General features: G+C 45.8%; 1 protein-coding gene across 1 annotated transcript; it reads left to right on the top strand.

Moving 5' to 3' along the window:
- The first annotated feature begins 332 nt into the window (after positions 1-332).
- Positions 333-14,660, top strand: LOC124525417 (uncharacterized). Its single transcript, XM_047097797.1, is given in 3 exon segments — positions 333-410; positions 11,048-14,166; positions 14,576-14,660. Coding segments are annotated over 3 exon segments (3,282 nt in total).
- The last annotated feature ends 206 nt before the right edge of the window (positions 14,661-14,866 follow it).

Below are 14,866 nucleotides of genomic sequence, written 5' to 3'. Positions count from 1 at the left end.
CATGTAGGATGAAAGACATCTCACTCCCAGGTAGAATGTCTGAAAACATGCTCCCAGACTGGATTTCTGAGATGGCCATCTAAACAGGATGACATGGATCCGCACCCAGGCAGCATGACAGAGATCATGATCCAAGCAGGAAGAAGGATACCATCCTTTTTCAGGAAACGAGGAACAGGGAGACCACACACCTAGGCAGGATGATGGATATGGTGCTCCCAGGCAAAAAGAGAGACAAGGCCCTCCATGACAGGATGAGGGATACTGCACTACCAGACAGGATGAGAGAAATGGTTCCCCATGACGAAAGTGAGTTTGTGCTTCCTGCCACGATGACAGAGTTGGCGCTCCTGGAAAGCATGACAGAGGTAGAGGTCCTAGAGATGAAGGGGACCACTATTCCAGGCATAGTGAGAGAGACGTGTTCATAGGCAAGATGTAGGAGAACATGCTCCCTGGCAGGATGAAGGATATGGTCTTATGAGGCAGGATGGTGAAGATCATGCCCCCATGATGGATGACCCATACGTGCTACCAGGCAGGTTTCTTAGACGGCACTCCAGTGCAGGATGAAAAGAAAAATCATTCTCCCAGGCACCAAGACAGGACGACGGAGATGGATGTCCCATGCAGGATGAAGCTAACCACTCTTCCAGGCAGGGTAAGGAGATGTGCTCCAGGGAAAATGTTGGAGAAGATGCTCCCTGGGTGGATGATGAAGACAGTCTTCATAGGCAGGATGCTGGAGATTGTGCTCTGAGGAAGGGTGACAGATATGCAGTCCCAAGTAGAATTTGTAGATGGTACTCCAGCGTATGATGAAAGAGGTCCTTCTTCCAGACCCTGACATAGGATGAAAGAGATGATGCTCCCAAGCAGGATGACGATGATTGTTCTAGCAAGGTAAATGACCATAGGGTTCTCTGAAGCAGCATGCAAGATATGTGCTACCAGGTAGGATGAATAAAACAGCAGTCCCAGGCAGGTTGACTGACATCATGTTCCAGACGGTATGTCTGAGAACTTGAATTCCAGACAGAATGATATAGTTCATGTTGCTAAGCATGATGAAGTACGTCAGTCTCCCAGGCTGGAAGAGGGAGAGTCACCTCCAGTCAGGATTATGCAGACTGTGCTCAATGGCAGGATGAAAGAGATGGCCTTTCTATGCAGAACTATGGTTTCTCACACCCAGTAAGTATGACAGAGATGACACGTTCAGGCAGGAATTGTAGACTGCCCTACAGGGAGAAATGTTGGAGATCATGCTCCCAGGAAAATTCATGGAAATGATGGAAACCATTTTCCCAAAAGGAGAAAAAGGTGACACTCCCATGTTAGGAGACTGGGATTTCTCCTCAAGGCAATAAATCAGAAATCTTACTCTAGACATAATGAAACAGATCATGCTCTCAGGCAGTATAAGAGACACAGCAAAAGGGAACATGATGGATATTGCTCTCCAGGGCAGGAAAATGTAGACAGCACATCCAGGCAGATTGAATGTATTCACACTCCCAGGTATAATGAAGGATACTGCACTCTCAGCTATGATAAATGATATCCTGGGGGAGGAGCCAGAAGGGCAGAACAGCATGGAAGCTTTTTGTGTGTCTCACATCCATGAAATACAGCCAGACCAACACTAAACCATCCTACACTCCTAGAAACTGATTGGAAGTATAACACAACAATGTGCACAACCTGAACCACAGACTTCAGCAAGTATGCGACACAAAGAGCTGAGCTTGGGGAGCAAGAAGCCCCAAAAGGTAGGGAACCCATTTTGTGGGCAGAGAGAGGACGGAGACTGGGGGAGGGAGAAAACATACGGGAAAAGGACGCCTCTCCAAAAGCAGCTGGAGAGAAAGTAGAAAATTGGAAACACCCACAGGAACGAAACTAAAAAGGGAGAAAGGACCACGGAGAAAGCAGAGGATTTAAATTCCATTAAGACTGTAAACAAGCGGAGTGCAAAGGCTGCAACTCCTCAGCTCGATACCTGGCAGTGCTCTGGTAGGAAAGGTGAATCCCCAGGAACAGAGTGGGGTCTGGGAGGTTCTCAGGCCACATGGGGAAAAGTGGTTTCACTGCTGGAAGACCATTTGGTAGAGACTGTTGACGCCACCTGGTCCCAGAAGACCCTGGAAGACAGCCACATTCGCTGGTGCTGGGGCAAGGTTGTTGAGGGTGAAGCCTGGTGCCAGATCTGTGTTGCGATTTTCCATAATCCCTGAAACACTGATGCTACACTGTCTCGCGATCTTTTCTGGGGGCGGGCTGGCACCTGGCCGCAGTGTCGGGGTACTGGCAACAGCAGAGTCCGGCGGGCATTCCTGGGTGCAGCCAACCTCCGCCGTTGCTCATTTGGACATTGCTCGGTGAGACCCTCCCACAGAGGGGTGGAACAGATCAAAGCCGCAGTCTGTCAGATGTAAGGGGCTGGGGGAAAACAGCCGCATCTGAGACAAAACTGGGGACAGAGTACTGCCTTGGGCCTGGTCACGGAGGGTGCATAAGTGGGGAGTGGATGAGAGCTGAAGATGGAGGACCGGTGAGCGATTGAAGATCCAGGAGAACAGACTTGGTAACTGGGTGGCGCCATTTTCACCACTGGCACAATGCCTATGCGCTGGAACAATCAACCACAGTAGGCTAGCAGCGCCATCTAGTGGAGAGCAGAGCTGTTACATGAAGCCCTGCCCAACTGGGCCAACTTTGCTCTTCAAAAACAAAAACTCATCCCCGGCTTAATTTATGGACTACAAAGAGCTACATGGACTGATCTGTAGGGGAAAATGAAGCCATTTCAGTCCTACTTCAATCTGTTAGCAGTTTCATCTATTCATTTTTTTTCTTTTTTTCTCTTTTCCTTTTTCGTTGTTAGAATTCTTTTCTTTTTCTTGAATACAGAAAGAAAAAAACTCATTTTATTTTCAATTTTTATTAAAAAATATCTATCTTTAGTTTTTGTTAGTAAAATTTTTCCCTTGTGTACTTTTTTTTCAAATTCTACTTTACTTCTATCATTTTATTTTAATCTACCTCAGTGTACTCACCTTTTCAAATATTCAAGCAATTTCCCTTTTTTCTTTCTTTTTCTTTTTTCTCTTTTTCATTTCTTTTTTTCTTGAAGGCAGAAAGAGAAAAACTTCATTTTTACTTTAAAATTCTTTTAGGGGCGCCTGGGTGGGGCAGTCGGTTAAGCGTCCGACTTCAGCCAGGTCACGATCTCGCGGTCCGGGAGTTCGAGCCCCGCGTCGGGCTCTGGGCTGATGGCTCAGAGCCTGGAGCCTGTTTCCGATTCTGTGTCTCCCTCTCTCTCTGCCCCTCCCCCGTTCATGTTCTGTCTCTCTCTGTCCCAAAAATAAAATAAAAACGTTGGAAAAAAAAATTAAAAAAAATAAATAAAAAATAAAATTCTTTTAAAATATTTTTATTTAATTTTTATTACTCTATTTTTTTGCTTTTGTAATTTTTTTCAAATTCTATCTTACTCCCATCATTTTATTTCAACTACTACAGTGCTTTGACTTTTACAAATTTTCAAAATATTTCTTATTTTTCTTTTTTCCTTTTTTATCTTTGTACTCTTTTTCATTTCTTTTCTTTTTTCTTAACTAAAGAAAACTAAATATTCATATTTCTTATTCATTTTTACTAAAAATATTTTCTATAATTTTTATACTATATTCTCTACTATTGTGTATAACTTTTTCAAATTCTATTTTACCCACATCATCTCATTTTAGTCTACTTAAGTGTAATCATTTTCTCAAAATCTCAAACGATTTCCGTCTTTTTTCACCCCCCCCTTTTTTTTCATTTCTCTAATCTGTCAAACCACGTTAACACCCAGACCAAAGCACGCCTAGGGTGTAGCATCATCTATTAGATGTGTGTGTGTGTGTGTGTGTGTGTGTGTGTGTGTGTGTGTAATTTTTGATTTTAATATTATTTTATTTTAATTTTTTTTAATTTCACTTCTTCTACTTCATTAATTCCTTTTCTCCCTTCAAAATGACAAAACCAAGGAACTCACCCCAAAAGAAAGAGCGCAGAGAAATGACAGCCAGGGATTTAGCCAACACATATACAAGAAACATGTCTCAACCAGAATTTAGAATCCCGATAACAAGAATACTAGCTGGAGTCGAACATAGATTAGAATCACCTTCTGCAGAGATAAGAGAAGTAAAAAATATCCAGAATTAAATTTAAAATGCTATAACTGTGCTGCAATCACAGATGGATGCAGTGGCGGTAAGGATGAACAAGGCAGAACAGAGAATCAGTTTTCTGAGAATATAGGGCACAAACTTATAGAGAAGAACGAAACAGAAACAAAGAGGGAGATTAAGGCAAAAGAGCACGATTTAAGAAGTAGAGAAATCAGTGACTCATTAAAAGGGAAAAACATCAGAGTCATAGAGGACCCAGAGGAGGAAGAGAGAGAAATAGGGGTAGAAAGGTTATGTGAGCAAATCATAGCAGAAAACTTTCCTAAAGTGTGGACAGATACAGACATCAAAATCCAGGAAGCACAGAGGACTCCCATTAGATTCAACAAAAACCGACCATCAACAAGCCATATCATAGACAAATTCACAAAATACTCAGGAAAGGAGAGAATAATGAAAGCAGCAAGGGAAAAAATAAAAAAGTCCCTAACCTACAAGGGAAGACACATCAGGTTTGCAGCAGACCTATCCACAGAAACTTGGCAGGCCACAAAGGAGTGGCAGAATATATTCAGTTGGCTGAATATATATATATTCATATATTCATATATATATATATATATATATATATATATATATATATATATATATATATATATATATATATATATATATATATATATATAAAGGAAAGCATCAGAATATACCTTTAGCATCATCCTAAAGCATCAGAATATACCTTCTTGTCCAGTGCACATGGAACATTCTCCAGAATAGACCATATACTGGGACACAAATCAGCCCTAAGTAAGTACAAAATGATCAAGATCATACCGTGCATATTCTCAGGCCACAATGATATGAAACTCAAATCAACCACAAGAAACAATTTGTAAAGGTAACACATACTTGGAGACCGAAGAACATCCTACCAAAAATTGAATGGGCTAACACAGAAGTGAAAGAGGAAATTAAGTATATGGAAGTCAATGAAAATGATAGCACCACAACCGAAAACATCTGCGATGCAGCAAAGGTGGTCATAAGAGGAACGTATATAGCAACGCAGGCCTTCCTAAAAAAGGAAGAAAGATCTCAGAGACACAACCTAACCTTATGCCTTAAGGAGCTGGAAAACAACACCAAATAAAACCCAAAAACACCAGAAGACAGGAAATAACACACATTAGAGCAGAAATTAATGGTATCAAAACCAAAAACAAACAAACAAACAAACAAAACACTAGAACAGATCAATGAAACCAGAAGCTGGTTCTTTGAAAGAATTAACAGAATTGATAAACCACTAGCCAGTTTGATCAAGAAGAAAAAGGAAAGGAACCAAATAAGCACAATCAAGAATGAAAGAGGTGAAATCACAACCAACACAACAGAAATTAAAACAATAATAAGAGAATATTATGAACAATTACATGCCACTAAAATGCACTATCTGGAAGAAATGGACAAATTCCTAGAAATATATACACTACCAAAGCTGAAACAGGAATAGATAGAAAATGTGAACAAACCCATAATCAGTAAGGAAATCGAATTAGTAATAAAAAAACAAATCTGCCAAAAAAACAAGATTCCAGGGCCAGATGGTTTTCCAGAGGAATTCTACCAAACACTTAAGGAAGAGTTAACACCTATTCTCTTGAAACTGTTCCAAAAAAATAGAAATGGAAGGACAACTTCCAAGCTCGTTCTATGAAGCCAGCGTTACCTTGATTCCAAAACCAGACAGAGACGCCACTAACAAAGAGAACTATAGACCAATTTCCCTGACGAACATGGATGCAAAGTTCCTCAACAAGGTATTAGCCAACCGGATCCAACAATATATTAAAAAAAAAAATTATTCACCGCAACCAACTGGGAGTTATACCTGGGATGCAGGGCTGGTTCCATATCCACAAAATAATTAATGTGATTCATCACATCAATAAAAGAAAGGACAAGAACCATATGGTCTTCTCAATAGGTGCAGAAAAAGCATTTGAAAAAATACAGCAACATTTCTTGATAAAATCCCTCAAGAAAGTAGGGATAGAAGGAGCCTAACTGGAGATCATAAAAGCCATATATGAACGACCCAACGCTAACATCATCCTCAATAGGGAAAAACTGAGAACTTTCCCCCTAAGGTCAGGAACAAGACAGAGATGTTCACTATCTCCACTATTATTCAACAGAGAATTAATTGGAAGTCTTAGCCTCTGCAATCAGGCAACACAAAGAAATAAAAGGCATCCAAATCAGCCAGGAGGAGGTCAAACTTTCACTCTTCACAGATGACATGATACTCGATATGGAAAACCCAAAAGATTCCACCCCAAAACTGCTAGAACTGATCCATGGATTCAGCAAAGTTGCAGGATATAAAATCAATGCACAGAAATAGGTTGCATTCCTATACACCAACAATGAAGCCACAGAAAGAGAAATCAAGGAATTGATCCCATTTACAGTTGCACAAAAACCCACAAAATACCTAGGAATAAATCTAACGAAAGAGGTGGAAAATCCATACACTGAAAACAATAAAAAGCTTATGAAAGAAACTGAAGAAGACACACAAGGAAATGGAAAAAGATTCCATGCTCCTGGATAGGAAGAACATCTATTGTTAAAATGTCGATACCACCCAAAGCAATCTACGTATTCAACGCAATCCCTATCAAAGTAACACCAACATTCTTCACAGAGCTAGAACAAATAATCCTAAAATTTGTTTGGAACCAGAAAAGACCCCGAATACCCAAAGCAATCTTGAAAAAGAAAACCAAAGCAGGAGGCCTCACAATCCCAGACTTCAAGCTATAGTTGATGATACAAAGCTGTAATGATCATCACGACAGTATGATACTGGCACAACAACAGACACTCAGATCAATGGAACAGAATGGAGAACCCAGAAATGGACCAGCAAACATATGTCCAACTAATCTTTGACAAAGATGAAAGACTATCCAATGGAATAAAGACAGTCTCTTCAGCCAGTGGTGCTGGGAAAAGTGGACAGCGACATGCAGAAGAATGAACCTGGACCACTTTCTTAGTCCATACACAAAAACAAACTCAAAATGATGAAAGACCTAAATGTAAGACAGGAAGCCACCGAAAGCCTCGAGGAGCAGCAGGCAAAAGTCTCTTTGATCTTGGCCCCAGCAACTTCTTACTCAACATGTCCTCTGGAGAGAAGGGAAACAACAAAAACGAATTTCCGGGACCTCATCAAAATAAAAACGTCTGCACAGCGTAGGAAACAATCAGCAAATCTAAAAGGCTAGTGAAAGAATGGGAGAAGATATTTGCAAGTAACATATCAGATAAAGGGTTCGTATCCAAAATCTATAAAGAACTTATCAAACTCAAACCCCCCAAAAAGCAAATGATCCAGTGAAGAAGTGGGCAAAAGACATGAATAGACCCTTCTCCAAAGAAGACATCCAGATGGCCAACTGACACGTGAAAAAATGCTCAATTTCATTCATCATCAGTGAAATACAAGTAAAAACCACAATGAGATACTACCTTACACCTGTCAGAATGGCTAACGTTAGCAAGTCAGGCAACAACAGATGTTGGTGACCATGCAGAGAAAGAGGATCACTGTTGCATCATTGGTGGGAATGCAAGATGGTGCAGCCATTCTGGAAAACAGTATGGAGGTTCTTCAAAAACTAAAGTAGAACTATCCTGTGAGGCAGCAATTGCAATATCCAAGGGATACGAATATGCTGTTTCGAAGGGGCACATGCTCCCCAATGTTTATAGCAGCACTATCGACAATAGCCAAAGTATGGAAAGAGTTCAAACATATACATATATATACATACATATATACATATACAAATATACACATATACATATACACATATACACATACACATACACATGTGTGTGTATATATATCCATATATATGTATATATATGTATATATATACATGTATGTACACATATATATATACACACATATATATATGTGTGTGTATATAGATACACACACACACACACATACACACATATATATACACACATATATATATACACACACACATATGTATGTATATGGTGACAGATTCACCGGAGGCAGAAAAAAGGAGACAGAAGTTTATTGGTGTCTTGGGTCAGGACAGAGGGGGAGGGAGAGGCCGTCTGTCATGCAGTGGAGGTGCGGGGCTGTCTTCCAGGGGGAAGGTGAGCAGGCAGGGCTCGTCGCTGTTTTGAGGCAGGTCACCCGATGGGCCTGTTTGTGTTCAGGCAGGCAGTGGGAGGTGGCCACTGTGGGCCCTTCTCCCTTCACTCGGGTTTCCACTGCTCCGGTTGGTGGCGCGATGCGACCTCTGCCCACAGCATCTGCCCCGTGGACACAGCACGCCGTTCCTGGAGGATGGTCACTCGGCCCAGAGTCCAAGCCTGACAGCCAGGGATGCGCAGGCTGCTGTCTTGATGGAGGATGAGCAAGAACATGACTTCTACTTGATCTAAGCTGCGTGGGGCCCACACTACTCCACGCCATTGTTCAGAGCTATTGGCAGGGAGCCCGCCGGTTCTCTTTCCCCCGTTTCCCACTCTTCCTGAGCACTCCACGGGGCTGTCTCTATGCCCGGCTTTGCAGGGCACTGCACGGAACTCAGGCTCCTGAGATGCAAAACACAAAGGCAGTGGAGAGGACTAGAAGCAGCCTGCGACTACCTGCCATGTGTGGCTGGGCCCCCGGCACCGTCCCTGGCCTTTGAAACCGCCAGCCCACGCGGTGCAGCCAGGACACATGCCTTCCTGTTGTGCATCTCTGATCCAGGGCTGGAGGGCTCCTAGCCAGCCCTCCTGTCTGTTGAGCATGATGACGTGGGAAACAAGCATAAGTAAACTTGAACGGAAAGCAGGAGACTCTAGAGGGAGGACGTGCGCAAGGCAGGCCCATTGCAGACCTTTGCGCGGGAGGACACCAGGCGCCTCTTTGAAGGTTTGGCTTAGAGGGAGTTGTCTTGGTGCCTCTTCTGCCAGAGCAGATGCCTGTGTCCCCTGCTGGACATGTGCAGCGTGGGCTGGGCCCTGCAGGTTTTCAGACCACGCGGTCAAACAAAGCCGCTTCCTCAGTGCCCACCCAAGGTCTCCTTGAGCAGGGACAGTGTCTCTGCCCTCCGAAGGCTTCCAAGACTTGGGAGCTATGCCTCCCAAGGCTGCAGCTTTCTGCCGTGTGGCACTCGCAGCCACTGTCACCAGCCGGCTCCGGGTGACAGCCAGTCACACTCCAGTGACTTCCTTCCATGTTGCCCAGAACATCTTCAGAGTGAAAGGGAGTCTCCAATTATGTACTCTCTTTTCTTTTTCTTTTTTCTTTTCTTTCCAAACCCAGACAATGTTCGGTAATTAATGGCATATTTTAAGTACACCAGGGAGATTTGCATTTTTCAACAAGGGAGGAAGTAACAGCACACGTACAAATACGAGTTCACACTCAGGCTGCTTCCGGGCTGGCAATCCAAGGACCTGCTGGAAGAAAGTGAAAGGCCTGAGAAAATTAAAACTTAAAAGTTTAAGTTACGGGAAACTGAAACCTAACCAAGCTTAACCAGCTTGTTCCGCTTCTGTACAATTGCTTGGCGCGCCCCTGTATTTCTGATCAATCATAGTTGCCTGGCACAACCGTATATTCTTGATCAACCATTGTTACTTGGCACATCCGTGGATTTCTGATCAATCGTTATTGCTTAGCACATCCGTGTATTCCTGATTTTCCCATGACTTGTTTGTACCTGTCTATAAAAGGGGTGTAAAAACCTCTCTCAGGACCTCTCGGCGTCACCGGCAACGAGGGCGCAGAGGTCCAGGTTCGAACCTGCAATAAATGACCCTTGCTGCTTAGCTTTGACTCTGGATTCTGGTGGTTCGTTTTTGGGGGTCTCTTAGACTCTGGGCGTTTCATTTGGTGCATTGGCCGGGAAGGCCCTCCCCCAAACCCACCAGACCCCAAGTCAACGGGTCATTTCTGAGACCGATCGGTGAGTGAGCCGGCTCTGTCTGTTTCTGTGTCTGTATCTGTGTCTGTGTCTGTATCTGTGTCTGTGTCTGTGTCTGTGTCAGTTGTCTGACCGTTTCTGGCTCTCCCGTGCGGGATCTGTATCAGTGACTGATCTAGCCCTGGCGGACGCGCTATAGGGCAGTCAGTCGGGACCAATAGGAGACGTCCTCTGGCTCCCGTCTGGGGCACTATTTTGGCCCATCAGAACTCTTTGTTCGGGTTACGGACACCCGTTCTGTATCTGGTCTCTTCTCCAAGGCACTTTCTGTTTGCCGCCACGCTTGCGATTTAACTTGTCTCTTCTCCCCTGCAGGTGTATCCAACTCGCTTCCGGAACAGAAACTAACTTGGCCCATTTATTTTTTCCTATACAGGCTATGGGACAAAACCAGAGTACACCTCTCTCCCTTCTTCTAGCTAATTTCAAGGATGTTCAGGCTAGAGGCCATAACCTAAGCCTGGACATCCGCCGGTCAAGACTCATCACTTTCTGCCAGTCAGAGTGGCCCACTTTCGGGGTGGGCTGGCCTACTGAGGGCACTTTTTGTTTGCCTATAGTTGCCAAGGTAAGGGCCAAAACCCTCTGGCCAGGAGAGGAAGGTCACCCAGACCAGGTTCCCTACATCCTCTTCTGGCAAGATCTTATTGAGAACCCTCCACCCTGGATGTCCCCCTTCCTTTCCTCAGGGTCCTGTAAGATTCTCGCGGCCCGCTCCACTGACCCAACCAAGCCGCGACCCCCTCAGCACCCCTAAATCCCATATTGCCCGATAGCCAGGACCTACTATCCCTGGACCCTCCACCCTATCTACCCCCTCCCCTTGCACCCCAGGCCCTGCCCGCAGCAGCTGCCCCACCAATTGCCCCGCTGGTTGCCCCTCAAGGGGAACCGGGGGAGCAGGAAGCGGCAGCTGTGCCAGAACCAGGGAGGCTACAAGCAGCGGCCGCACCAAGCCCTATTGAAAATGTAACCAACCATGAAGGGCCAGCCGGCCGAACTCGCGGGCGCACCCAGCGTGAGCCAAGCTCTCGCTTCCCCGACTCCACTGTAGCCTTACCCCTGTGGGAAATAGGACCCCCCGATGAAATGGGCAATCCCCGACTCCAGTATTGGCCCTTTTCCACCAGTGACCTTTATAATTGGAAAATTCAAAACGCTCGGTTTTCTGATAACCCTAAAGATCTTATAGCCCTCCTAGAGAGCATAATGTTCACCCACCAGCCTACCTGGGATGACTGCCAACAGCTTTTGCGAATCCTATTTACCACGGAGGAGAGAGAGAGAATTCAACTTGAAGCGCGGAAGCTGGTCCCCGGGGAAGACGGTCGACCCACTGTTAACCCTGACCTCATTAATGCAGCATTTCCCCTGACTCGGCCTGACTGGAACTACAACGCGGCAGAAGGTAGGGGACGACTGCTCATTTATCGCCAGACTCTAATGGCGGGTCTCCGGGCTGCAGCACGCAAGCCCACTAATCTGGCCAAGGTGTACTCGGTAGTACAAGGTAAGACAGAGAGCCCTGTCACCTTTTTAGAGAGATTAATGGAAGCCTTTAGGCAGTACACTCCCATGGACCCTGAGGCTCCTGAAAATCAGGCTGCTGTTGTAATGTCATTTGTAAACCAGGCTGCCCCTGATATCAAAAAGAAACTCCAAAAATTAGAGGATTTAGAAGGAAAACAGATCCAAGATTTACTCCGCATTGCTCAGCGAGTATATAATAATCGGGACGCTCCAGAGGATAAGCAGCTCAAAGCTACCAGGGAAATGACTAAAGTTTTAGCCGCCATAGTTCAAAAGGATCAAGGGCCCACAGGAGAACAGAAAACTTGCCCCCCTAGGCGCCCCCTAGACAAAGACCAATGCGCCTACTGTAAAGAAAGAGGACATTGGATTCGTGACTGTCCCAAAAAGAAACAACTGCGCTCGGGGTCAAAGCCATGGCAAACCAAAGCGGCCCCCATCCTATTTACCCAGAACTCAGAATAGGGGAGACGGGGTTCGGACCCCCTCCCCGAACCCAGGGTAATCCTACAAGTGGAGGGGACCCCTGTGCAATTCCTCGTGGACACAGGAGCACAGCATTCAGTACTCACTATCCCTCATGGCAAAATCTCTGATAAGTCCTCCTGGGTCCAAGGAGCTACAGGAACTAAAAAATATCCTTGGACCACCCAATGAACCGTGGATCTAGGGACAGGAAGGGTAACCCACTCCTTTTTGGTCATCCCAGATAATCCCTGCCCCTTGCTGGGAAGAGATCTCCTCACAAAAATGGGAGTTCAAATTCACTTTCAGCCCGGAGGGCCTAAAGTAACTGACTCCCAGGACCAACCCATCTCGGTCCTCACCATACGACTGGATGAATATCGGCTTCACCAAACTCCACCCTTCCCGGAACAGGATATTAGCTATTGGCTCCACTTGTGTCCCGGAGCCTGGGCAGAAACCGGGGGAATAGGGCTGGCAAAACATCGTCCTGCTCTATTCATAGAAGTTAAGCCAGGGGCCGACCCTGTGAGGGTCAAGCAGTACCCCATGTCAGCAGAGGCCAGGCTGGGCATTACCCCACATATCCGTCGTCTCCTCGACGTCGAAATCCTTAGACCATGTCATTCGGCATGGAATACCCCTTTGTTGCCTGTGCGCAAGCCTAATAGTGGAGATTATCGGCCAGTACAAGACCTAAGAGAGGTCAACAAACGGGGTATGGACATACACCCTACCGTGCCCAACCCTTATACTCTTCTCAGTACCCGCAGCCCAGACAAACGATGGTATACTGTTCTTGATTTAAAAGATGCCTTTTTCAGCCTGCCCTTGGCCCCCAAGAGCCAAGATATCTTTGCATTCGAATGGGCGGACCCGGAAAGAGGCATAAATGGACAACTCACCTGGACCCGACTTCCACAAGGATTGAAAAACTCCCCCACCCTATTTGATGAAGCCCTCCACGAAGATTTAAGTGAGTACCGGAAATTAAACCCAAATGTGTCTCTCCTACAATATGTAGATGACCTCCTTGTTGCAGCCGAGACCCGAGAAGCCTGCCTCGTGGGGACAAAAAACCTCCTACAGACGCTGGAGAACCTAGGGTACCGCGCGTCCGCTAAGAAGGCCCAAATCTGCAAGCCTGAGGTAATATATCTGGGGTACTTACTAAAAGGAGGACAAAGATGGCTCACTGATGCTCGGAAAGAGACTGTCCTCCGCATCCCGCGACCCAACACGCCTCGACAGGTAAGAGAATTCCTGGGGTCTGCGGGATTCTGCTGATTGTGGATCCCAGGTTTTGCTGAAATGGCCAAACCCCTTTACGCAGTTTCTAAAAACCAACCATCATTTAAATGGTCTGAGGAAGCTGAGCAGGCATTCCAACAGATAAAGAGAGCTCTCCTATCGGCCCCGGCTCTGGGACTGCCCGATATCTCTAAACCTTTCCACTTATATGTGGATGAGCACCAAGGTATAGCCAAGGCAGTGCTAACCCAGCATTTAGGTCCATGGCCCAGACCAGTGGCCTATCTTTCAAAAAAACTGGACCCTGTAGCCGCAGGATGGCCCCCTTGTCTCCGGATAATAGCGGCTACAGCCCTAATGGTTAAAGATGCTGATAAGCTGTCCCTGGGTCAAGAGTTACATGTCACCACACCCCACGCCATTGAAGGAGTACTCAAGCAGCCCCCTGATAGGTGGATGAGCAATGCTCGGATGGTCCACTATCAGGGACTCCTGTTAAATCCTTTGCGGATCACATACACCCCTCCCCGAACTTTAAATCCAGCCTCGCTGCTACCTGACCCTGACCTGGACTCCCCGCTCCATGACTGTGCCGACGTCCTAGCACAGATCCATGGAACAAGGGAAGACCTACAGGACCGGCCATTACCTGATGCTGAGGTCACCTGGTTTACTGACGGAAGCAGCTTCGTCCATCAAGGACAGAGGTATGCAGGGGCAGCAGTGACATCTGAGACTGAAGTGATATGGGCAAAGGCTCTGCCCCCAGGGACTTCTGCCCAAAGGGCAGAACTAATTGCATTAACCCAAGCATTAAAAATGGGGCAGGACCGCAAAGTGACTATATATACGGACAGCCGGTATGCCTTTGCTACGGCCCACATACATGGGGCAATATACCGTGAGAGGGGACTACTCACTGCTGAAGGCAAAGACATCAAAAATAAAGATGAAATTCTGGCCCTATTGGCCGCTATTTGGGCCCCTAAAAAATTGGCCATAGTACATTGCCCAGGTCACCAAAAAATAACTGATTCAGTCTCTCGAGGGAATAACCTCGCTGACCAGACTGCATGCCAGGTAGCACAAAACCCCATTCAAGTACTCCCTACGCAGCTACCAGACCCAGGGCCCCGAGATTTACCCCCACAGCCTGAATACTCAGAAGATGATCTTATCTGGATGCGCAAGCTCCCCATGACCCAAGTTACAGATGGATGGTGGAGGGACTCTAGAGACCGCCTTATCCTTCCCGAAAAATTGGGCCATGCAATCCTGACAAAAATACACCACTCTACCCATTTGGGGCCCCGAAGACTTCAAGATCTCCTCAGACAATCTCAAGTGGTATTAAGAGACATCTCTGACCAGACGGAAAGGGTTGTGTCAGCCTGTTCCACATGTCAA

Source organism: Lynx rufus, unplaced genomic scaffold (genome assembly GCF_022079265.1).
Source record: "Lynx rufus isolate CCGP_SWC_20201006 ecotype Redwood Valley unplaced genomic scaffold, mLynRuf1.p SCAF_41, whole genome shotgun sequence".
In the NCBI taxonomy this organism is placed as follows: domain Eukaryota; kingdom Metazoa; phylum Chordata; class Mammalia; order Carnivora; family Felidae; genus Lynx; species Lynx rufus.
Note: the sequence above shows the minus strand (reverse complement) of the source record. Positions and strands in the feature narration are given on the sequence as shown.